At 45.2% G+C, this 25150-nt stretch overlaps 1 protein-coding gene across 2 annotated transcripts in view; it reads left to right on the forward strand.

The window, feature by feature from the left end:
* REEP1 (receptor accessory protein 1) overlaps positions 1-25150 on the forward strand; it is a 132278-nt gene that overhangs the window by 41151 nt on the left and 65977 nt on the right. For both annotated transcript variants that reach the window (XM_020889460.2, XM_070479468.1), the window contains exon 2: positions 17378-17450. In XM_020889460.2, the coding sequence (XP_020745119.1) occupies positions 17378-17450 (73 nt within the window). The remainder of the gene's footprint in view (positions 1-17377; positions 17451-25150) is intronic.

Raw genomic sequence — 25150 nt, forward strand, 5'->3', positions numbered from 1 at the left:
CAGCTGGGAGGCTGGCACTCGCTGATCTTCTCCCAGGGGAGCCGTGGGCTTCCTTACTTCACCTGAAGCACAGGTGTTCTTGATGATGGATTGGCCTTCTCAGGAGCCCAGTTCACAAGGCCCAGCCAGATCCGTTCTGTAGCAGTCATTAGCTGCATTTTTTCCTTAACTGTCCCTCGTAATGAACAACTCCCTCACGACTGAGACATGTGCTGGAGAACCTCCTCTCATTTGAAATTTCACTCACCAAAGAAAACCTGGCTGTTTTCCACTCTGCTTTTTCTTTTCTTGGGCTTTTGTTGTCTCATCAGGGAGGCGTTCTGGGCACTGGCCAGACAGCCCTGTTCTTCTATGAGCAGGTGAGTCAGGCCTGGATGTGATTAGCCTTCCCCTAGCTCCTCCCACTTTGGGTGAGGTGACAGTGATTTTGTTGGCTGCCCAAGCCTTCCTGCAGACAAGCCCAGGGGCCTGGAATCGTGATAGTTTCTTATCCGTCACACGATTTATAACCAAGTCACCTCCAGATCTTTTCTGGAGGAAATCAAGGCGTATATGTGTGTGTGTGTATATATATATATATATGACCTCCCTGGTGATCTTAGGTTAAGAATCCACTTGCCAATGCAGAGGACACAGGTTTGATCTCTGGTGCAAGAAGATCCCATGTGCCGCAGGGCAGCTAAGCCCACTCACCACAACTACTGAGCCCGTGCTCTAGAGCTTGTGAGCCACAACTCCTGAAGCCCATACACCCTAAAGCCTGTGCTCCGCAACAAGAGGAGCCATTGCAATGAGAAGCCCGTGCACTGAAATAAAGAGTAGCTTCCACTCACTGCAACTAGAGAGAAAGCCTGTTCGCAGCAACGAAGACCCAGCACAGCCAAATATACATGTGCGGAGTGTGCGTGTATGTGTTTGTGTACATGCTAAGTCAATTCAGTCAGGTCCAATTCTGCGCAACGCTGTGGACAGCAGCCTGCCAGGGTCCTCTGTCCATGTGATTCTCTGGGCAGGAGTACTGGAGTGGGTTGCCATGCTCTCCTCCAGGGGATGTTCCCGACCCAGGGAGTGAACCCAGGTCTCCAGAATTGCAGATAGATTCTTTACCATCTATCAATAGGAGGAACATACTTAGTAGTGAAACTTCTGGATATAACATAATATACAGGCTTTGCTTTTTCCTCTACAACCAGAACCATTTAAAAAATACGATTTTTGCATTGCTTGCTAATTTTCATTCATCTTAAATGTCATTATATCCTCTATAATGAATTGAGATGAGTTTACAATGCTATCTAAAATTGGTAAATTTTATTTTGTTAGACAATTTCAGTAAATTAAATAAATGACATTGTACCATGAAGCAGAACAGATGTAACTTGAAAAATTATAAATTCTGTTTTCCTCTAAGTTTGTTACAGTGAACCATTTATGGATTAAATGAGCTAATGGCCTGTACTCAATATATTCTGTTTCTATAAAATTACATACATATATATATATATGTTTGGGCTTCCCAGGTGGGTCAGTGGTAAAGAATCCACCTGCCAATGCAGTAGACATGGGCTTGATCCCTGGATGGAGAAAATCCCCTGGAGAAGGAAATGGCAACCCACTCCAGTATTCTTGCCTGGGAAAATCCCATGGACAGAGAAGCCTGGCGGGCTACAGTCCATGGGACTGACACAATTTAGTGACTGAACAACAACAAAAATAAATATACATTGCATTTTGTTTCTCCTTTCATCTGTCATTGGACACTTAAGTTGCTTCCATCCCTTGGCTATTGTGAATCATGCTGCTATGAACATGGGTGTGCAAATATTTTTCTGTAATAGAATTGCTTTAAAATTGGAGCTGCAGTCTACTGACAACTTGGCTGATTTTAACCATTAAGAAATCAGCAACTCCACCCACAAGACCCGCCTCACTTGGCTGTGTTTGTTTCTGTAGTATATGAGATTGTCCTCATGGAGGACGAATTCTTGGAGTGAGAGGGCTGCAGGGACCTGGGTTCATACCTGGGCAGGTGTGTCTTCACAAACACACACCCCTGCTGGAGGGAAGGCTGGAAAAGTGGACATCAACCATTTTCCATTTCAGAAACATAATGTAAAATTTCCCTCTTTTGGGCATTGGGGGTCATTGCTGTGTGGGTAGCCAGAAGAATGATACAAGCTTGTCACACTGGCATCTAGGATTTTCACATCCTGTTAGGTCACAACTCTACCTGCATTTAATGGCTTGATGTGCCTGAAGAGATCACACCATGACATCTGTGTCTGAGTAGTGAGCATAAGTGCTGGGACACCAGTTTCCTGATGCTCATGATGTCACCGGGAACCATGAGAAACCCCTGAACTTGTGTCCATGCTAGTTCTGCTCCCTGGGTTGTCTTCCTTACCTCCTTCTGCTGGAACCAGGTCTTGCCTTTCTTTAGGGTCCCACTTGAGTCTTAATTCCTTGGGAACCCACCATTCTTCTTTTGATCTGTTCTTATACTTTTATTCAGGCATGGATCTAAGTTTAATAGATCTTGAAGCATTTACAGTGAAAGAAAAGCGCCTTCTCTGAAAAAGTCATAAAAAAATTTGATGAGTACACTTACTAGGACCCCTCCCAGGACCCATGCAGTTGAGGGGTCTTGAAATTTAAGCTTCATTAGCTTCCCTGTAAATCTGCTTCTGCTTATATTCATTCTCTTTTTCTCTTTCTTCCCCCTTTAAAAAATTAAAGTATAATTTATATACAATGAAAGTTACCCTTTTTACCATGTAGTTCTATGAACTTTGATAGATGCATACAATCGTGTAACCGTTATCATGGTATATAGAACCATTCCATCACATTCAAAAATTTCCCCGTGCCCCTTTGAAGTCAACTTCTCTCGCATCCCCAGCCTCTGGCAGTGCGTCTGTTTCTGTCTCTAATAGTTCTGTCTTTTTCAGAATGTCATGTAAGTGGAGTCAAGCAGCACATAGCCTTTTGAGTCTGGCTTCCCTGGTGGCTCAGAAGGTAAAGAATCTGCCTGCAATGTGGGAGATCCAGGTTTGATCCCTGAGTTGGGAAGATCCCCTGGAGAAGGGAATGGCTACCTATTCCAGTATTCTTGCCTGGAAAATTCCATGGACAGAGGAGCAGGGCAGGCTACAATCCATGGGGGATTGAGTTGGACACAACTGAGCAACTAACACCTTCACCTTCTTTCACTTAGCATGACACATTTGAATTTCACCATGTTATTGCATGTCTCACCCATTCCATGCCCAGCGCTGGAGTTGAAAGGAGGGGAAAGTCCCAGTTCCTGCCATCAGAGAGCTCACAGTCTGATGGAGGAAGCTCTTGGACCCACCTCCATAGGCTTTTCCTTCAATATTTAGCACATGCAGCTTTGCTGTGCTAACTATCTCATTCTAATACACCTGGCACTCCAGGTACTTCTGATGACCCTGAACATAAAATCTCTTACCTTCCTGAGATATCATGTTGGACTGGAAAGGGCAAAGGATTTGAAGCCAGGAAGTGACAGCACTTTGAATCCAGCTTACCACCTGGCAGCTCTGTGACTTTGTGTTAGACTCAGAATTTGGCACAGAGTGTGCTGAATGAATATCTAATGAATGGATGTAAGAATGGAACCTCCTTAAGTCCCGGGCCCTACCTGTTTAAAAAGGGGATAATAGTCACGACTTCACCTGACTGCCGTGGGCATCAGTGAGCACTTGGCAGGCAACAGTAAAGATCTGTCCTGTTCCCCTCTCTCCCCTGGAGCCTTTTGCTACCCTCCTTAGACAGGTGTGTGCACATTGTGTAGACCTCCAAACTGGGCACAGCAACACCAGCACCTGCTCCGTGGGAATGGTTGTCGGGGGTGGGGCACAAGCTGAGCAGACAGGTTCCCAGAGAATCCCACAGGTACCCTATAGCTACCACCTCAGATCTAGCTCAGAGTACCCCTCAGGCCTATTCCCCTTCCCCCTCTCTCATGGTGCAGGCAGGAAGGTTCATCACTACTTTCCTCTCACCAAGTATATCCCTTGTGCATGCTCAGTCACTTCAGTTGTGTCTAAATCTTTTCAACCCCATGGACTGTAGCCTGCCAGCCTCCTCTCTCCATGAGATTCTCCAGGCAAGAATACTAGAGTGGGTTGCTATGCCCTCCTGCAAGGGATCGTCCCAACCCAGGGATCGAATCCAGGTCTCCCGCATTGCAGGTGGATTCTTTACCCACGGAGCCACCTGAGAAGCCCCATATCCCTTGTAGGGTGCTTTAGAGATAAGTTCACCAGGAGGAGAACCATAACCCTTTACAAGGGGACCATCTGGCTGGGAATAAGGTCTCTGGCTCTCAGATCTTGGGAGGGGTTGTGAGCTGGGAAGTGGGCGACCACAGGACTGTCATTGTAAAGGAAATCCATTCTCTCCTTCAAAACACACTCAGTGAGACTCAATGCCGCAGTTATTAGTCAACTATTTGTATAATTATCTGTTTGCTGGATGCCTTCCCTACCAGAAGACCCAGGGTAGATAGTATATGCTCAACAAATAATGATTGGATGAAAACTATTTTGTGCCTAAAGGAATTGGCATTTGAAGGCACTATTTCTGTAAATAGAAGTGATCCTTTTTTTTCTGTAGAAGGGAAGGAAACTAGTATTTGTCATCCTTCTACACTGCCTCTGAAATGTTAAATTCTCACCTACAGTCTCCTTGTTTAATATGTGCACTGGCTATTGACTATAGGTGTTTTTCTTCTCTAGCCTCAAGGAAACTGGTCCAGAGGAGTTAAGAAACACACTCCCAGTCCCATAGGTAGTCAGTGATAGAACTGGATTCGGACTCAGGTCTGATGCCAGAGCTTAGCTTCTGGATTTCTTAAGAATAGAAATCTCAATCATATATATTTTTTAAAAAATACTCAGACCGATACTTGAACAGGACTTGAGTGGGCTGGATTGCAGAGTTTAACACTTAACAGCATGAACTGAAATCTGCAGCATGTCTGTTCTGTTTTGTGTTTTTCTAAATTGGACTTTGGAGTATTTCTGTAATCCAACTTAAATTTGTATTTTTGCCACACACATTATACACCACTCTAAATAAGTAATAAACTCTTCTCTGTGCCAGGGCGATGGCTTCAGAATGGTCCTGGACTTCAGGGCAGGAGACCTGGGTTTGAGTCTTGTCAGATAAGGAAGGGGCCTTTGGCGGGTCTCTGAACCACTCTGAGCCTCAGTTTTTTATTGACTGTGAAAAGAACCCCAGTTGACTCAGAGGGTTGTGGTGTAGACCAAAGGAGCAAATAAAAGAATAAGGTGTTTGTTGAGGTGTTCCCCCAGGAACAGTTTTGTATGTGTTAGTCTCAAGTCTGCAGAGAGGAGTTGGACTTGAAGCACCCTGAAAAGAAAGTCTACAGGACTTCCCTGATGGTCTAGTGATTAAGACTCTGTGCTTCCAATGTGGCGGGGGGTGGCAGGGGGCCATAGATTTGATCCCTGTTTGGAGAAGTTCTGCGTGCCACACAGTGAGACCAAGAGGAAAAAGAGCAGGGTCTATAGGCAGGGGTTAGCAGAATCACATGCCACATTGAAAAAGAAAGACATGGTTTGTTTATTTTTGGCTGAGATCAGCTTTGTTGTTGTTCAGTCACTAAGTCATGCCTGACTGTGACCCCATGGACTGCAGCACGCCAGGCTTCCCTGTCCTTCACTGTCCCCCAGAATTTGCTCAAACTCATGTCCATTGAGTCGGTAATGCCATCCAACCATCTCATCCTCTGTCGCCCCCTTCTCCTCTTGCCTTCATTCTTTCCCATCATCAGGGTCTTTTCCAAAGATTCTTTGCATCAGGCCAAAGGATTGGAGCTTCAGCTTCAGCATCAGTCCTTCCAGTGAATATTCAGAGTTGATTTCCTTTAGGATTGATTGATTTGATCTCCTTGTAGTCCAAGGGACTCTCGAGTCATTTCCAGGGCCACAGTTCAAAAGCATCAGTCCTTCAGTGCTCAGTCTTCTTATTGAGATTTCTTGTCTCTGTTATAAGAAAAACAATTTCTCTCTCAAAGGACATATGAAAATGAATAGTGATATTGCTTATACAGAAGTTCGCACAGTCCCTGGTAACTAATGGATACTCAATAAATAAAGAGGAACTTATAAATCATAGTCATATAGTCTCCAAGGAGCCCAAATGCCCAGTGGGCCAGTTCTGCTGTTCTCCTGTTTTCTCCCTCTAGCCTTTTAGAAGGTCACAGTGGGTAAACAGAAGCAGGAGCCCAAGGGGTGGGACCCATGGCAACCAGAGCCCAGCTGGCTTGCCGTGCCATGGGAACCTTGAGCTCTGCACCCAGCCCGAGAAGCTGCCCAGCTTAGGCTTGTGGACAACCACTCTGAATAAGGACATTCCCTACACAGCATGGTAAAAATCAGGCTTGCTCAGTTGCATGTAGTACCCAGGCCCATAGTGTGTCCAAGACAGTCCTTTCAGAGCTATAGTGTTAACAGCCCCTAGAGGTGTATTATGTTTTTTGCAAATCGTTGTTTTGTCACACATGGACCCTCCAATATCAAGAAGTTGTGTCAAGCTTGGAGGCTAATGCCTGGCCAGCTTTACGCATTTTTGGACACCAATACACACACACACACACACACACACACAGACTTATGAGTGTGAATTCTTCCGGATGCTTTTTCTTTTTAGGGTCAGTTTTTTTTTTAATCAATTTGATTAGTTTTATTTTATTTTTTACTTTAAAATTTTTTGCCGGCATTGTGTGGCATGTGGCCACACATGGGTTAGTTTTTCCCTGGCCAGAAACTGAACCTGTACCCCCTGCCTTTGGAAACTTAGATTCTTAATCACTTGACTGCCCCAGGGAAATCCCAGTATGAATGTTTTAAGTGTGAGTTTGAATTCTGAGTTTTGATAAATGGACAATTATGTAGCTACCACTGCAATCAAGATATAAGAAGTTTCCATAATTCTTGATTCCATAAATTCATGATTCCATAAATCATTTTCCATAATTCTTTCACTCTACTTTGTAGTCACCTCTCCCACCATCTCTAGTCCTTTTTATCCTTGTAAACTTTCCTTTTTCAGAATAGTATATAAATGGAATCATACAGTATATTGGTTTAGGGTTTGACTTTTTTCATGGAGTTGTAATGCATTTGGGACTCCAAAAGGTTTTGATTGCAGCAAGTTGAGTGGTTCTGAGATCCACATGGAAAACCAATGGCATTCCTGTAGAACATTAAAAACCAAGAGAAAATCTAATTTTAAAAACTCATAATACCATAAAAAAACCTCTTGAAATATATACTTAAGAATAAAGAAAACAAAACAAGTCCAAGATCTTTATAGAGAAATCTGCAGCATATCTTGAAAAGACGGTGAGGAAGACTCAGTGGAAGGGACCATGTTCATGAAAAAGAAACCTGATGGTGACTCTTCCCAAGTATATCTGTAATTTCAGTGTACTCTCAATCAGAATAGATAAAGTTTTTCATGGAACTTGACAAGCTGTCATGAAATTCATATAGAAAATCTAAGGGCTAAGAATAGGCAAGACAACGTTAAGAATATCAGGATTTAGGGGACTTCCATGGTGGTCCAGTGGCTAAGACACTGTGCTCCCAATGTAGGTTCGATCCCTGGTCAGGGAACTAGATCCCACATGCCACAACTAAGAGTTTGCATGCTGCAGCTAAATCCTGCATGCTGCAATGAAAACTGAAGATCCCATATGCTGCAACTAAGACCCAGTGCAGCCAAATAAATAAATATTTTTTAAAAAGAATATCAGGATTTATTATAAAGCTATGGAAATTAATACCCTGTGGTATAGGTGCATGGTTGGTTGGTAGACCAGGGTAAGGGAATGGAGAACTGAAATAATATCTATACATATTAGAAAATATTACATGTGATGGTAGAATTGAAAATCAGTGGGAAAGAATTTGGTAATTGTTATTAGAACAGTTGGGATCCTTACAAAAAAGCATGAAGTTGAATCCCTAACTCATAACATACATAAAGATAAGTTCCGGATGAATTAAAACCTAATAGTGAAAAAGTGAACCTGAAAAACTTTTATGAGAAGATATATGTGGCCAGGATTTCCTCAACAAGCTATAAAAAAGCAAGCTATAAAAGACTGATATATTTATCGTTTAAAATTTAAAACTTCTGTACAGCAGAAGGGACCACAGCAAAGAAAGTTAAAAGGGCCTTTTATTGGGAAAAGATGTTTGCAATCCATATGTCCGAGGCATAATTTATACCCAGAATTCACAAAGAAGTCCTAAAAATCAGTAAGAAAAAGATAAAGAACTGAGTGGGGTGGGGGAGGGAAGCAATATCAATAATTCAGTTAAGGGGGCCAAATGGCCAAGAGGCGTAACATGTTAATCAACTTCACTTGCAATTGAGGAAATACGGATTAAAACAAACTTGAGATACTGTTTCACATCCTTCAGATTGGCAAAAAAATTTTAAACCTGACTGTATTAGTTTGGCAAGAATGGAGAATCCTGTGCCTTCTAATACAGGGGAACAGGTTTGATCCTTGGTTCAGGAAGATTCCACATGGCCCGGAGCAACTCGGCCCATGTGCCACAACTGCTGAGCCTGCATGCTTCTACTGAAGGCTGTGTGCCTGGAGCCAGTGCTTTGTAATGAGAGAAGCCACTGAAATGAGAAGTCCACTCACTGCAATGAAGAGTAGCCCCCTCCTCATTGTAACTAGAGAAAGCCCAAGTGAAGCAATGTAGACCTAGCGCAACCAAAAATAATAATGGAGAACATCAGAACTCATTTATACTGCAGGAAGGAGTAGAGACTGGTATAACCTCTCTGGGGAGTGGTTTGGCCTTGTCTGGAAGAAGGTGCTGTGCCCTGCAACTCAGCAGTTCCACACTGTGTGTAAACCCTAGAGTAAGTCACATGTGCCCAGGGAGACTTGTATAAGAATGTTCATTCTGGCTCTGTTTGTAATAGTGACAACTTGGAAAGGACCTAAATATGCATCAATAGAATGGGTAAATAAGCTATGATAAATTCACATAATGAAATAGTATACAGAGGTTTACAGTGAGCTAGAGTGACTTCCCTGGTGATCCAGTGGTTAAGAATCTGCCTTCCAGAAATAGATCGCCAGTCCAGGTTCAATGCATGAGACAAGTGCTCAGGGTTGGTGCACTCGGATGACCCTGAGGGATGGGATGGGGAGGGAGGTGGGAGGGAGGTTCAGGATGGGGAACACATGGACACCCATGGCTGATTCATGTCAATGTATGGCAAAAACCACTACAATACTGTAAAGTAATTAGCCTCTGATTAAAATAAATTAATTAATTAAAAAAAAAAGAATCTGCCTTCCAGTGCAAGGAATGTGGGTTTGATCTCCTGTCAGGGAACTAAGGTCCCACACACCAACTAGAGAGCCTGCGTACGGTAATGAAGACCCAACACAACAACAACAAAAAAGATCTAGAAAGACACGTCTCAATATGGATCAAAATTTCAAAACCATAAGTTTGAATGAAGAAAGATTTCAGTGGAATACATAAAGTGTGATTCCATTTATATAATGTTTAAATAGAAATACATTTTTGTCTGTTTCAGCATGGGTTACAGAGTTAGTAAAAATATTAATGAGAAATAGAATGAGAAACACCGAATTCAGGAGGTTATTTGGGGGAAGGAAAGAAAGAAAAATATGAGAAAAGAGTACATATAGGAGACTTCAGATTTCTCTCTCCTGTTTTAAGTTTTTTTCTGTCTTAAAAATTATAGCATACTTATTGAAATGCCAGTAGGCACTCTAGCATCAAGGAGGACCCTTGTGTGACAGTAGAAAGTAAAAATGGTCTTGGAAATTAATTCTCTTGGAAAGTAATCAAAACTGATTTGTAGGGACTTCCCTGGTGGTCCAGTGGCTAAGACTCTGTGCTCCCAATCCAGGGGACCCAGGTTCAATCCCTGGTCGGGGAACTAGATCCCACGTGCTGCAACTAAGATTTCTCATGCTGCAGCTAAAGAGCCTGCATGCCACGACGAAGATCTAAGATCCTGTGTGCTGCAACTGAGACCCAACACAGCCAAATATATAGATAAAAATAAGTAAATATTTTAAAAAGTGAATTCATAAACTTTCATAGAAAAACCTACATAGGATGATAATCAGAAATTGTATATTTTGCATCAGTGCCAAGGATGCATATTGCTGCCAGTGTTGGGGTCCCAGCAGGGCTGGGAAGTGGTGGGGCGGCTGGAAGCAGGGCTGACTGAGTGTTGAGGGGGGAACCTGTGGACTTGGCCAAGATGAGATCAGGTGTGGGCTCACCCTCTTGGACCCTCCGCTGTTGTTTGGCTTGGTGAGCCCAGTGAGGGGCTCAGTGGGGCTCAGTCAGGCTTTCAACAGACCTCTTACCTCTCTTCTTGTGCTGTGCTAAGTTGTTTCAGTCGTGTCCAACTTTTTGTGATCCCATGGACAGGCCATGGCTACTAGAGTAGCCTGCCAGGCTCCTCTGTCCATGGGATTCTCCAGGCGAGAACACTGGAGTGAGTTGCCAAGCTCTCCCCCAGGGAATTTTCCCAACCCAGGGATCGAACTTGAGTCTCTATGTCTCCTACATTGGCAGGTAGGTTCTTTACCACTAGTGCCACCTGGGAAGCCTTTTCTTCTTAGGAAATTTTAACTCCTTGGAAATTAACTGGAGAAAGGAGAGAGGCCCCTGGGTCCTGCTCAAAGCAGTTATCTTATGTCATTTAAGCTGAAGGAAAGGAGCAGGGCCCAAGGATTGAAAAACAGCACCTAGACAAGGGTTTCTCCACCTTGGCATTTCTGATGTTATGGACCCGATCGGCTCTGGGGGGCTGTCCTGTGTGCTGTATGATGTTTAACAGCATTCCAGGCCTCCCGCTATGAGATGCCAGTAGCGTTCTCTGAGTTGTGATGACCTGCATGTTTCCAGATGTTGCCCAGATGTCCCACTCCCAGTTGGGAACTGCTGTCTCAGAGGTTAGCATTCACAGGAGGCCCATTGGCCACCCCCCCCCTGCAGCTGGGGGCAAGCAAAGGAGGCAACCCAGATGAAGCCTTTAGTTTGGAGCAAGGGGAGGAATGAAGGGCAAGATAGCAGGGATGCGGCAAGCAGATACATGGAGGCAGCAGGTTGGGTTGGGGGCTTCCGGGGAGCGGTAAATGGCCGTGGGCAGAGGGTGGGTGGGTGCAGAGCTCTGTGGCTCTGGAGCGCCGGGTGAGACTCCGTTCACAGATAACCAGGTGGAGTGTGTGAGCACAGAGCCTCGTTTCCCCTCTACAGAAGGCACTCAAGCCTTCCTTCCCACTCTTGAGCCAACCTTAAGCACTTAAGTGGCTTTATTCCTCCTAAGAATTGTACAGCTTTTCTCTTGACCTTGTAGAGAGAGTCATGTGTATATGAAGTGGGCTGAAGTTCCTTGGAGAGAGGTTGCAGTTGTTTGATATTTATTCATCCATCAGACATTCATCCAGCACCCACTTGGGCAGGGGCTGTGTCAGGTGCTGAGGACCCCACTAATCCCCTAGGCCTGGATGGTCTGACCCAGTCAGCACAGGCCGCCCTGGGAGAAGACAGTAAGCCTGTTAGGCTGCCCGGGTCACATCCCAGCTCAGCTCCTGGCTGTTTGTCCCTATAAGCCTCAGTGTCCTAATCTGTAAAATGGAGTGGTAAGAATTCTTCCCTGTAGAGAGAAAGGGCAACCCACTCTGGTGTTCTTGCCTGGAGAATTCCATGGACAGAGAGGAACCTGGTGGGCTACAGTCCATGGGGTCGCAAAGAGTCGGACATGACTGAGCGACTAACACTACAATAATTCTTATCCTATTGATGTTGAGAGGACTGAGAGAATAGACAGCCTATAGAGCAGTGCCTGGCATGAGTGAGCACTCAAGTGATTTTAATATCATTATTTTTAATGTCTTATTATGAAAACTACTACATAAGAGCTGTAAGAGACTTAACATGTGTCAAGAAAATCCTGAGAGACAACTGATCAAAGACTCACAGAAGTGGCTCTGTTGACATGGTCTTAAAGGATTAGTGAGACTTTGGCGGGGGGGTGTTGGTAAGGTGTGGATTTGTGGGAAGGTCATGCACTAAGATGCAGGCAGAAGAGGAAGCTGGGGGACTTCCCTGGTGGTCCAGTGGCTAAGACTCCAAGCTCCCTTGGTCAGGGAACTAGCCACAGCTGAATTCGAATGCTGCAAGTAAGACCTGATGCAGCCAAATAAATTTTTAAAAAATTGAAGAAGAGGTAACCAATAGGAAGTCACACATTTTTAAAAAAAGTTTATTTTTATTCTTTTGGTTGTACTGGGTCTTAGTTGTGACATTCAGGATCTTCCATCTTTAGTTGCAGCATGCAAACTCTTTAGTTATGGCATGTGGGATCTAGTTCCCTGACTGTGGATAGAACCTGGGCCCCCTGCTATGAGAGCATGAAATCTTAGCCACTGGCCTACTGAAAGGTTGTTGCTGAGCCATGAAAGACGCTTTTTGGCCTCCGCAAGAGAAGAATTCAGTCCGGGGCCAGTGACGAAGACAAGGCTTGACTGCTCAGAGCTTTTGTATAATAAAGTTTTATTAAACTATAAAAGAGATAGAGAAAGCTTCTGACATAGACATCAGAAGGGGGTAGAAAGAGTGCCCCCTGCTAGTCTTTAGCCGGATATTATATAGCTACTGGCAAGCTGTTAATTATAGAAAGGAGATGTCTCAAAACTCAGAGTGGCACCAGGCCCCTCACCCACAACATTCATTTTGAGATAACATTGGCACTAGGTGAGTTATCCTGGGCCATAAAATTATTGACTTGAATCTTGAGGAAAGGCAGGTTTCCAAGTAAATATATAGTTTCATTAACATAGATTAGGAGAACAATGTATGCGTTAAATATACAGGTTTGAAAGACAGTGTCTAGGGTAAATACATAGCTCATTAACATAGCTTAAGACAAACATTTCCGTAAGAAAAGTGCATTAGTTAGCTCAAGGTTTGAGAAAAGCTAAGTTCCGGTAGAACCAGGTGTCATTATGGCAACACAGAATTTTAAGAGAAACCTTTTTAAAATTTGTATAGAGAAGGGGAAAAATATCTAACACTTGTTTGTTTCCTCCTGCCGCTTAAGAGAGAGAGATAAAAAATGTCTGACACTTGCAGCCTATTTCCTCCCCTTGGAGACCCCTGGCCTTCCTGCCTGTTACCCACTTATTACCAGGGAAGTCCCAGGAAGTGACACGTTGTAAGCCTGCAAGCGTGGCTCAGTGGGGAACAGCCACTGGCCAGGAGGTTAGGGTTAGGTCCGGAGCTGAGGGAGGTGGGGAAAGAGAAGGGCCTGGCCAGGGGGACTTGCTCTGAATGGACATCAATCCCAAACCCCTTTGGCATGGACCTGCTTCATTTATTTTTTTCTCCAAAATAGATTTAGGAGAGCTTGCCCTTTTCATTCCATTCTCCCTCCTCTGGGCAGTGAAATACTGGGTCTAGTCCCTTACATGCCGGTGTTTCTGAGCTTTTGGAGACTGGAAAGCACAGGCACTTTTGTCTTGCTGTCCCTGTGCTGTCAAATGGGAACCAGGTTGGGGGATGCTGGCAGCCATTCACACCTGAGTCCCCCAGGCAGACGGAGCACAGGCCTCCTTTGTCTTGGCCCTCATGAGGCTTTCCACCTCTATGTCCACTCAGGGGGTGTCGCTGGCCTTTGGGGTTCACAGAAGACCTGATCCATGGGCTGTCAGGTCAAGATGCACTTTCCACCCGTGTCTCCTGCTGCTCACACGCTGCCCCAAGGCAGGGGCTGGACACCCTCCTGGCCGTTGCTGTTGTTCAGCCTTGCTTGTTGTTCAGTCGCATCTGACTCTTGGCGACCCCATGGACTGCAGCATTGCAGGCTCCTGTGTCCTGGCAGACGTGACTATTGACCAGGGCCTCTGTGCCAAAGGAGGGTGTGTTTGTTTCTCTGGGGCCCGTGACCTTGTGCTGGAGGCTTTGCTGAAGCAGCCTGGTGCTGTCCAGCATCTCCTCGCTACTGAGACCTCAGCCTCAAAGTCATGAACATCCCTTGGATGGCTCTGACCCTTGCTTCACCACTTTCTGAAACTTCCCAGAGGAAACACATATTTACCAAGCACTTCCTCTGCCCAAGGGGTGTGGGTTAGACTCATAAGCAGACAACATCAAGTCAACTTTGTAGAACTTGTCTTGTGGGAGAGAGAGACATGGAAAAAACTGATGCAAGTGATATGGATCAGAGCTAAGAAAGGAGACCATCCAGGGTATGGCAGTGAAGAACAGAAGAGGAACCTAATCTTCAGGGGATGCTGAGGTCAGGAAAGGTCTCATGGACAAAGGGAGATTCTCCTGAGTATCTGAGAATATTGCTTAGGGGCAAAGTGGGGCTAGTGGCCAGGGTGTGGGGTGGGGGTGGTGTGTTGGGGAAACCTCCTCCTCTGAGCTGACTTGTGACAGATCCCAGTGGACTTCCTTGGGCTGCCTGTGTCTTTGGCACTGTGGCCATCTTTTTTTTTTTTTAATTAATTTTTTGACATTATATTTGGCTGCACCAGGTCTTAGTTGCAACACGCAGGATCTTGGATCTTCACCGTGGCATGCAGGATTCTTTTTTAGTGGAGGCATTTGAACTCTTAGTTGCGGTATGTGAGATCCCTGACCAGGAACTGAACCTGGGCCCCCTGCATTGGACTCAATGGACATGAGTTTGAGCAAACTTCAGGAGATGGTAAAGGACAGGGAAGCCTGGCATGCTGCAGTCCATAGGGTTGCAAAGAGTCAGACATGACTGAATGACCAAACAACCCCTGCATTAAAGCGGAGAGTCTTAGCCACCGGACAATCGGTGGACGTCACCCTCTCTTTTTGAATTTTCTTGTTTTCTTTCAGACTATGTTTTTGTCCCTTTGGCTGTCTTATCTAGCTCCTTAGATACAGTTTCAGCCTTCCCAGGGCGTGGCCTTGCTCTCCAAGGCGGTAGACAGTGTTGGTAAGGAGTCAGGCACAGAGGAGGCCAGTCTGTCTTGCCCTCCTTTATCCCTTACTGGTCATGGAACTAGGCAAGCTCGGACTAGCCGCTCCAGCCTTGGTGCCGTGTCTATGGACGAGGTTCTTGTTACCAAGGCTGTCTGAGCTCACGTCTGCAGAGCATTTAGTGCAGGGCCTGTGTGAGTCAAGGTTACAAAATCCTTTCCCCTTCCCATTCAGAACCAGAAACAGACTTGGTTCAGTTAGCTTTCTGTTTTTCCATGGAAACATGATGAATGTGGACTGTCAACGTATTACCTGCCACAGTTTATTGTAAAACTAAGCCCTGCTTGATAAATAGCATCTGATGGGAGTCCTCTGTATAACCAACCCCCCACCCCTATCCCCCGGTGAACTAGCCATGGCTTTCGGCTTCCTGAGTGTGGTGTCCCCTTGCATGGCCCTGTCCATAGGGTTGTCACATGAGTTGCTGGCCCTTGTGGGGACAGAGCCAGGATGGTACAACAGCTGGCACCTGAATTGACACGTAGAGGTGACTTCACCTGTCGGGTGAAAGGATGAAACCCTTTCAGCTCCAGCATCCTGTCAATTCATTCATTTAAAAATATCTATTGAGGGGACTTCCCTGGTGGTCCAGTGGTTAAGAATCCACCTGCCAATGCAGGGAACATGAGTTCAATCCCTGGTCTGGGAAGATTCCACATGCCACAGGGCAACTAAGCACCATAGCTACTGAGCCTGTGCTCTGGAGCCTGCAAGCTGCAACTACTGAAGCCCGCATGCCCTAGAGCCTGCGCTCCACAGCAAGAGAAGCCACCACAATGAGAAGTCCAAGCACCACAACTAGAGTGTAGCCCCCACTCACCACAACTAGAAAAAGCCTATGCCCAGCAATGAAGACCCAGCACAGCCAAAAATAAATAAATGAATAAAATTAAAATAATAATTATTAAGGTATCTACTGAGTCTCCTATGTGGTAGGTGCTGGAAATACACTGTTGAACAAAACAGATCCATTCTGTGCCCTGAGGCACTTAGAGGCCAGTTGGGGGATTCTGTCAATCAAAACATCACATGCCCTGATCAAATTGTACATCATGCTTTGAGAGTGTAGTGGGAAGATTTAACTTAGGGGGAGAGTTCAGGGAAGGCTTCCAGGAAGAGGTCATATGGAGCTGGCATCTTATGAGTGAATAGGCACCAACCTGACAAAGAAGGAGGTGGGGGGGTGTGATGCAGAGATTCCAGAAGGAAAGAACAGAACAGGCAAAGACTCGGCTGTTGGGGGTGGGGAAGGGACAAAGTAGAGAGAATGAGGGCAAGTGAAGCTATGTTATGCAGAGTCTGATTATTTAATGACCTGGTGCATGGCCCCAGGTGTGATGACTCAGTGAGAGCTGAAGCCCAAACAGTCACACTGGTGTCATTATTTTTGCTTCTACATCTTCAGAGCAGCGGGGACGCAGGTTAATGCAAGGTGGGGACTTAGCTGTCTGGTGGGAGGAAGGTTTGGTTCGATTGGATTTACAAACTGAACAGCTGATTCTGACTGCAGGATGCTGAAATCCAATCTGCAGGGAGTGAAATTTGAAGAAACTTGGAGTGGTGTGGTTTTGGTAGAAAAGGAAGCCCAAGGTGTAGGTGGGCTTAAGAGAGCATCTGATGGGGACCAGCAGCAGGGAGGAACATCGGGCCTTTTAAAAACATCGGTATAATTATTCATTTGTAGCTTTGGCTGTGCTCCATCTTCGTGGCTGCAAGGACTCTTTCCTAGTTGCAGAGTGGGGGCTGCTCCTCCTTGCGGTGCGTGGGTTTCTCTTTGTGGTGGCTTCTCTTGCTTCCGAGCACAGGCTCTAGGTACACAGGCTTCACAAGTTTCAGTGCGCAGGCGTGGTTGCTCCACGGCAGGTGGGATCTTCTCAGACCAGGGATGGAATCTGTGTCCCCTGCATTGGCAGGTGGATTCTTATCCACTGGACCACCAGGGAAATCCACTGAGCCTTTAATTTCAGGGGTCTTGGCTGCTCAGCTTGGTTTCCCACCTCCAGAGCCCTGATTCCTCCCATTTTTGGCTTCCATGACCCCAAATGTGTTGCCAAATGATAGATGGAGGGAGGGTGGGTGTGGAGTTGTAACAGGTCATAGAGGTTCCTAAGCATGTCCCAGCCATGAGCAGAAAAGCTTCAGGGCCTTCAGAAAAACAACCCAAGCCCCACAGAAGCATGTTCTGTAGCTCAGAGGATGCTCTGGCACTGAAGACAACATTTTCCATCAAACAGAATGAATGAAAATCACATTTCTCACTTTTTCCCTCTTTCTCTTCCCCCCAGGCTAATATTTGGCACTCTTTACCCTGCATATTATTCCTACAAGGCTGTGAAGTCAAAGGACATTAAAGAATATGTAAGTAGCACAATTTTTGAGTGGGTGGGGTGGGTGATGATGGGGTTAAGTGGGGGAGGCTGAGCGTGAAGTGGAGGCAGGGCATCTGCCCTCTTTGGTGGATACTGGGAGCAGGGTGGTACAGTGACCTGCCAGATATCACCCAGGAGTCCTCTCCTTTAGCAAGGTTAAAGGAGATTCCATACCCTTTTAAGAAGAGTCATGAGGTAGAGGCCATAGGAAAAGAGATGATTGCATATTCACACAATTTTTTCATTGACTGGTGGTCATGACTGTGACATAATGAAGCATTATTTTAAACAAATGAACTACTATGCTGAGTAACAGCAGTGTTACAAGTAGAGTGTGGAAGTGATGAGAGCAGGGAGGCCTGGCAAGAGGAAATGTTAGCTAGAGTTGGAGGCTGCCAGAGGCCACAGGCCATGGGCTTGGAAGTATGACTTCATCTTACTGAGTGTCAGTTTCCTTGTCTGGAGTGAAAGGCAATGTTACTGGGAAACAGTCTTGCACTGGGGGCAGGGACTCAGATCCTAATGTCCAACAGACCCGGTTCAGCAACTCTGAACCCCACTCCAGTTCTGTGGTTTGAGCACTCCACGATCTAAGCACTGTTGCTTTATAAACTTTTAGAGAAGAGGAGCTACCATCCTCCTATGGCTGTACCATCTTCCACATATACCTCCTATACTATCTTCCACAACACCTGGCCAAGGGCTGGAAACACAGGTAGGGGATCAGGAAGACTTACTGGCGGGAGGATTGTGTCACTGTTGGGTGATCTGGGTGCCCCAGTCACAGCCCTAAGTGTTCTGGGCAGCTCCAGGCAGGAGAATCATCAGACTACCACTGATCGACAAAGGCCTGTGGGGAGTGAGGGGTGGGGGGTGTCCCTCCCCAGAGGGGACAGAATCCTCAGTCAGAGTACAAAGGATAGAGATTTTTGTCATCAAAAGACAAGTTAAGTCCTGGCTCCGATGTTTGATTGACAAAATACTAGATAAGAACTTTAACTTCCAAGAGCCTTAATTTCCTCATCTGAGCAGTGGGTTGATATCAACAGTCCCAGCCCTTAGCGTTGGGAGTGAAAAAGGATCTTTGCTCTCCTTTTACTCAGAAGAGGTCACTTGGCAAGTTAGGCACAGCTAGAGAAATCACTCAGAGCAGTAACCTGCCCTGAAGTTATTTTCTTGGCTTTCCCATGATGTCTTTAGGATGGATCCAGCCACCTCTAGATCAACTCAGCCAGACCTACCTCACCCCCTCAGAGTTTCCCAGAACAGCTTGCCTGGCTTGCATTTGCGACCATGCAGGGGATCCAAATGGGGCATGTCCCCTCTGGAGGCTGGGTCCCGGATAAGCATATGTGAAGGAATCTCAGAGTGTGAACTATAAATAGCAGTGAAGTTGCAAGCACAAAACTTCATGATTCCTAGTTGACTTGGCCTGGGGGACAGCACTGGGCAGCCTCCTCCACGTCTCCCTCCCTTTCTCCGACCCCTTCCAGCCGGGGACGTGGGGACGCTGTGCCCAGGAAGGAGGTGAAACTGGGGTAACCACGGTTCAAGGTCTCCTTGATCCTCCGCTTTGCAGGGGTACAAAACTCAATTCTGTCCACTTATCCGGGAGACAGTGACCCCCGGGGAATTGTTTTGCCCTGGTTAAACTCAGGGGAGCCTGGTGTAGGACTAGAATGGCAGTTCATTAATTTAAACTGAAAAATATAACTGACAGGCAGAGCAGCTGTTTATGTTGGCCATGCTGTTCTCAGGAGGGAAAGCTTGAGAGTTAAGATTAGCCAGTTTCTCAGTAAAAATGGAACTGCAAGGAAACAGCCCAGTGGTATTAAGGGAGACTCCTTCCTTTTTCTGGGATCTCTCACGTGCCTTCAACTCACACACTTGCGTGCACACTTACACATTCTCTCACACTCAGACTCACACTCACTTCTTTCCTTCCTTTTGACCAACAGACCCCTTTGTCCGAGAGAGAGACCTGAAAACTTCCTTTGACTCCTGCCTCTCCTCACCACCCATCCCCACCCACACACCCGGCTGGTAACCATGACCCTCCATCTCTATCGTCGCAATAATCTTTCAAACCAGGTCTCTCCTTTTGTGCTGCCCTCTCTCTTCAGTGAGATCTTCCCTGGTGTCTCAGACAGTAAAGAAACCACCTGCAGTGCAGGAGACCAGGGTTCAATCCCTGGAAGGGGAAGACCCACTGGAGAAGGGAGTGGCCTCCCACTCTAGTACTCTTGCCTGGAGAATTCCAAGGAGAGAGGAGTGTGGCGGGCCACAGTCCCTGGGGCCTCAAAGACTCGTCAAACATGACTGAGAGACTAATACTTTCTCTTCAGTGAGGCTCTCATCATTGTTCACCTGAATATCCCAGTGGCTTCCTATATCCTTTTTTTTTTTTTTTTTTTTTTTGGCACCTGTAACAAATTACCATGAGCTTTGTGGCTTGAAAGAACACAAATGCAGGCATCCCCTGGTGGTCCAGTGGTTAGGACTCCATGCTTCCATTGCAAGGGCAGAAATTTGATCCCTGGTCAGGGAACAAAGGTACCACAAGCCCTATGTACAGCTGCCCCCGCACCCCTGCCAAAAATAGACTAAAAGCAACCAAACCAAAAACGCAAAAATGTACTATCTCACAGTTATAGAGTTCAAGTCAGATGGGTGTCCTGGTTGAAATCAAGCCTCCGTTTGGAGGCTATAGGGGAGAGCCCACTTCCTCGCCTTTTCCAGTTCCTGGAGGCCACCTGCATGTCTTGGCTTAAGCCTCTTCCTGCACCTTCAGGGTCACCAGTGTTGCGTATCTGACACACAACACACACAGTGTTGTGTATTCTTCTGTAATCCCGTCTCCCTCTGGCTGGGAAGGGTTCTCCACTTGCAAGGATTCCTGTGATTACATTGGGCCTGCCTGGTTAATCCAGGATAATCTTTCCATCTGAAAGCCCTTAACTTAATAACTGCAAAGTCCCTTTCATCATATAATGTGACATATGCACAGGTTCTGGGGATGCGCAAGAGGACATCTGGGGGTGGAGGCTGTTGTTCTGCACCCCCCCCCCCCATCCCTCCCTGCTTCCTCCGCCTCCTGTCTTCTCAGGCTCTGTTGTCTACATCACATCTACAAGCCCTCGAGAAATGGAAATTTATTCATCTCACTCCCCCTGGGTCCTTTAATGGCTGCTTATCCCCTGCAGGATCAAGTCTGAACTCCATTAGGTAGTGTTGAGCCTTGTTGATTTTGCGCCTTCCTACTCTCTAGCCACTTCTCTACAAGCATTCAGCACTCCCGAGCTCAGCACCCAAGGAGTGGTCTGTGGACTGGCATTATCCCACATCATCTGGGAGCTTGTTAGAACTTGGAATCTCAAGCCCTACCTAAACCTCTGAAATAAAAATTGGCATTTAAAAAAGTTATCATTTAAATTTATTTTTATTGTATTTATTTACTTTCAATTTTTTAATATTTATTGGCATATAGATGATTTACACTGTTAGTTTCAGGTGTACAGGTAACTCTACTCAAAAATCGGCATTTTTGACAAGATCCTTAATTTGAGAGACACTGCTCTTGACAGTCATAGCTTTTTATGTCTTTCCAAACTTACTACACTAGTCAAGGTTTGATGGGCAAATGCTTAAACAGAAAGGAATTTATAGGGCTTCCCTGGTGGCTCAGACGGTAAAGAATCTGCATGCAGTGCAGGAGATCTGGGTTTGATCCCCGGGTTGGGAGGATCCCTGGAAGAGGAAATGGCAACCCACTCTAGTACTCTCACCTAGAGAATTACACAGATAGAGAGGCCTGGCAAGCTATAGTCCACTGGGTCAAAAAGAGACACGACTGAACGACTAACACTTTCATAGAATTAACTAGAAGGCTAGGGAAAGATACTCAGAAATTGGGGAAGGTCCGAGAAGGCTGGATGATGGCCAAGCTTGTGCTACAGGAAGGGTCTGGTTAGGAATCTGCTGCCCAGGTCACCACTACCAAATTGGCTGCCAGCTGCCCATGCCTTTGGAACATTCTTGCCTTTGGAATATCCCATGAAGATTCAAAACCCTGGATAGGGACATTTGATTTTTCCAACTCTGGGTAATAGACTTTGCCTTCCATAAAGACCCACATTCTGGGAGATGCCCTCCAGATTAGAAGGCTTTGGATGCTAGTAGTTCATAATTTTTTTTTTTTTTTGGCACACCATGAGGCGTGCAGGATCTTAATCCTTTGACTAGGGATTGAACATGTGTCCCTGCAGTACAACCCAGGAGACTGCCAGGGAAGTCCCTAGATGCTAGTAGTTTTAAAAATATACACATACACACATCCTACACCTCAGAGATACTGCGTGTTTGATTTCAGACTACAACAATAAAATGAGTATCACCAAAAAGCAAGTCACATGCACTTTTTAGTTTCCTAGAGCATACAGAACTTGTGTTTACACTATGCTATAGTCTGTTAGGTGTGTACTAACATTATGTCTAAGAAACTATATACACCTTATTCAAAAGTTGGAAAAATGGTGCCAGTATATCTGCTTAACTACAAATTTTCAATTTGTGAAAAAACTCAGTGTCTGCAAAGACCATTTTAAAAAAAACAATAAAAGGAGATATGCCTGTATATTATATATATGAAACTATATAGTGATCTATATTACAGTTATTTCTTGGGCTGCACAACATCTGCATCCACTCCTTTACCTAGGTTTTGGCTTTTAAAAAAATCTTTCCAGAACAAGTGGAAGATAGAACACCCTTGATGAAGTATTCTTCAGAGAAGATCAGGAGACCACTTGAGGCCAGAATAAAACTCCTCACCAGTTCTTTCCAGGTTGGGACACACAGTTTTGAGAGGCACAATCCCACTGTGTCCCCCTTTGCTTCACAAAGCAACAAAGCTATTTTTTTCTACTTCACCCCAAAACAAAACAAATTCTTCCAATAAGAATTCTATACCATATACTTGCCAAATCCAAATTTCTTCATTTGAGTCCAGCTTCAGATCCTTATCTCTGGCAAAGTCCTCTCTCTTCTGGCTCCTGACAGGATCTAACCTTAATAGTCAACACTCTAAAAATTAAATTGTCAAGTGAACCATCACTGGCAGAGCCCATATACTATGTTAAGGGGAGAAGGAGAATAAATAAAAATAAAATTAGTTAAAATATGTAAATCTATACATGACATAGAATGAAAGAAAATATGAATAGAAGCTAGAGTCCTTATTTAAGTCAGTGGTCATGAGTTCATACTTGTATGTATGTCTTTTATTAATATGCCAGCAAATTTGGAAAACTCAGCAGTGGTCACAGGACTGGAAAAATTCAGTTTTCATTCCAATCCCAAAGAAAGGCAGTGCCAGAGAATGCTGAAACTACCGCACAATTGCACTCATCTCACACGCTAGTAAAGTAATGCTCAAAATTCTCCAAGCCAGGCTTCAGCAATACATGAACCAAGAACTTCCAGATGTTCAAGATGGTTTTAGAAAAGGCAGAGGAACCAGAGATCAAATTGCCAACATCTGCTGGATCATCGAAAAAGCAAGAGAGTTCCAGAAAAACGTCTACTTCTGCTTTATTGACTATGCCAAAGCCTTTGACTGTGTGGATCACAACAAACTGTGGAAAATTCTTCAAGAGATGGGAATACCAGACCACCTGACCTACCTCTTGAGAAAGCTATATGCAGGTCAGGAAGCAATAGTTAGAACTGGACATGGAACAACATACTGGTTCCAAATTGGGAAAGGAGTACGTCAAGGCTGTTTATTGTCACCCTGCTCATTTAACTTATATGCAGAGTACATCATGAGAAATGATGGGCTGGATGAAGCACAAGCTGGAATCAAGATTTCCAGGAGAAATATCAATAACCTCAGATATGCAGATGACACCACCCTTAAGGCAGAAAGCAAAGAAGAACTAAAGAGCCTCTTGAAGAAAGTGAAAGAGGAGAGTGAAAAGGTTGGCTTAAAACTCAACATTCAGAAAACTAAGATCATAGCATCTGATCCCATCACTTCATGGCAAAAAGATGGGGAGATGGTGGAAACAGTGACAGACCTTATTTTCTTGGACTCCAAAATCATTGCAGATGGTGACTGCAGCCATGAAATTAAAAGATGCTTGCTCCTTGGAAGAAAAGTTATGACAAACCTAGACAGCATATTAAAAAGCAGAGACATTACTTTGCCAACAAAGGTCCATCTAGTCAAAGCTATTGTTTTTCCAGTAGTCATGTATGGATGTGAGAGTTGAACTATAAAGAAAGCTGAGCGCGCAAGAATTGATGCCTTTGAACTGTGGTGTTGGAGAAGTCTCTTGAGAGTCCCTTGGACTACAAGGAGATCCAACCAGTCAATCCTAAAAGAAATCAGTCCTGAATGTTCATTGGAAGGACTGATATTGAAGCCAAAACTCCAGTTCTTTGGCCACCAGATGTGAAGAGCTGACTCATTTGAAAAACCCTGATGCTGGGAAAGATTGAAGGCAGGAGGAGAAGGGGATGACAGAGGATGAGATGGTTGGATGGCATCACCAACTCAATGGACATGAGTTTGAGTAAACTCTGGCAGTTGGTGTTGGACAGGGAGGCCTGGCGTGCTGCAGTCCCTGGGGTCGCGAAGAGTCGGACACGACTGAGCGACTGAACCGACTAAATTTAAAAAGGGGTGAAATCATGATTCTTATACAAATATAAAATTAACACATGTTGAAAATTTTACTTAACTCATTGAGTAATGTGGGAACCAATAAGGTGTTAAAGAAGAAAACAGTCCAAAGGAGACTCCAAAGAACAGATACATATGGAAGCAATGAGGTATGATGAAATGTTTGTTCATAGATATTCAACTGATTTCTTGAGAAATGTGATCATTGGACCCAGTTGTATCTCCACTGGACAAAATTATTGTTCACCTCTATAGACTAAATTATCTGCATTGCAGTCAGTTTTCAGTCACTCACAAAGTTGGAAAATAACTCAAAGATATTGTAAAGCAGCACACCTGCAGAGTTAAAATAATTCAGGAGGCTGCTCTGGCTAGCACCTAGCAGTCCACAGGACACCCATTCCGAAGTCTTTCACAGCTTTTCCTATTACTTTCCTTTTCTACCATCCAGTCCATGCTTCCTGTGCCTTCAACTTTAGTGAGTGTGGTTTCTTCTCCAAGTGTTAGTGTTAGTGGCTCAGTTGTGTTGGACTCTTTGCAACCGCATGGACAGTAGCCTGCCAGGCTCCTCTGTCCATGGGATTTCTCAGGCAAGAATCCTGGAGTGGGTTGCAATTTCCTTCTCCAGGGGATCTTCCCAACCCAGGGATTGAACCCAGGTCCCCTGCATTGCAGGCAGGTCATTACCATCTGAGCCACCAGGGAAGCCCTCTTCTCTTCTCCAAGGTTGTGGCCTAAATCTTCATTCCTGGGGAATCTGAGGCCTTAGTGGTCTTGCCTCTGGAGGCTTGTGGTAATGATCCATTGACTTTTACCTCTGAACAAAATGATGCTTGCAGATCCCCTAGAGCAGAGGTTCCCAACCCCCAGGCCACAAACCTGTATTCATGGCCTGTTAGGAACCAGGCCACATAGCAGGATGTGGGCAATGGGCAAGCGAGTGAAGCTTCATCTGTATTTACAGCTGCTCCCCATCTCTCACATTACCGCTTGAGCTCCACCTC

This window comes from Odocoileus virginianus, chromosome 2 (genome assembly GCF_023699985.2).
Source record: "Odocoileus virginianus isolate 20LAN1187 ecotype Illinois chromosome 2, Ovbor_1.2, whole genome shotgun sequence".
NCBI lineage: Eukaryota > Metazoa > Chordata > Mammalia > Artiodactyla > Cervidae > Odocoileus > Odocoileus virginianus.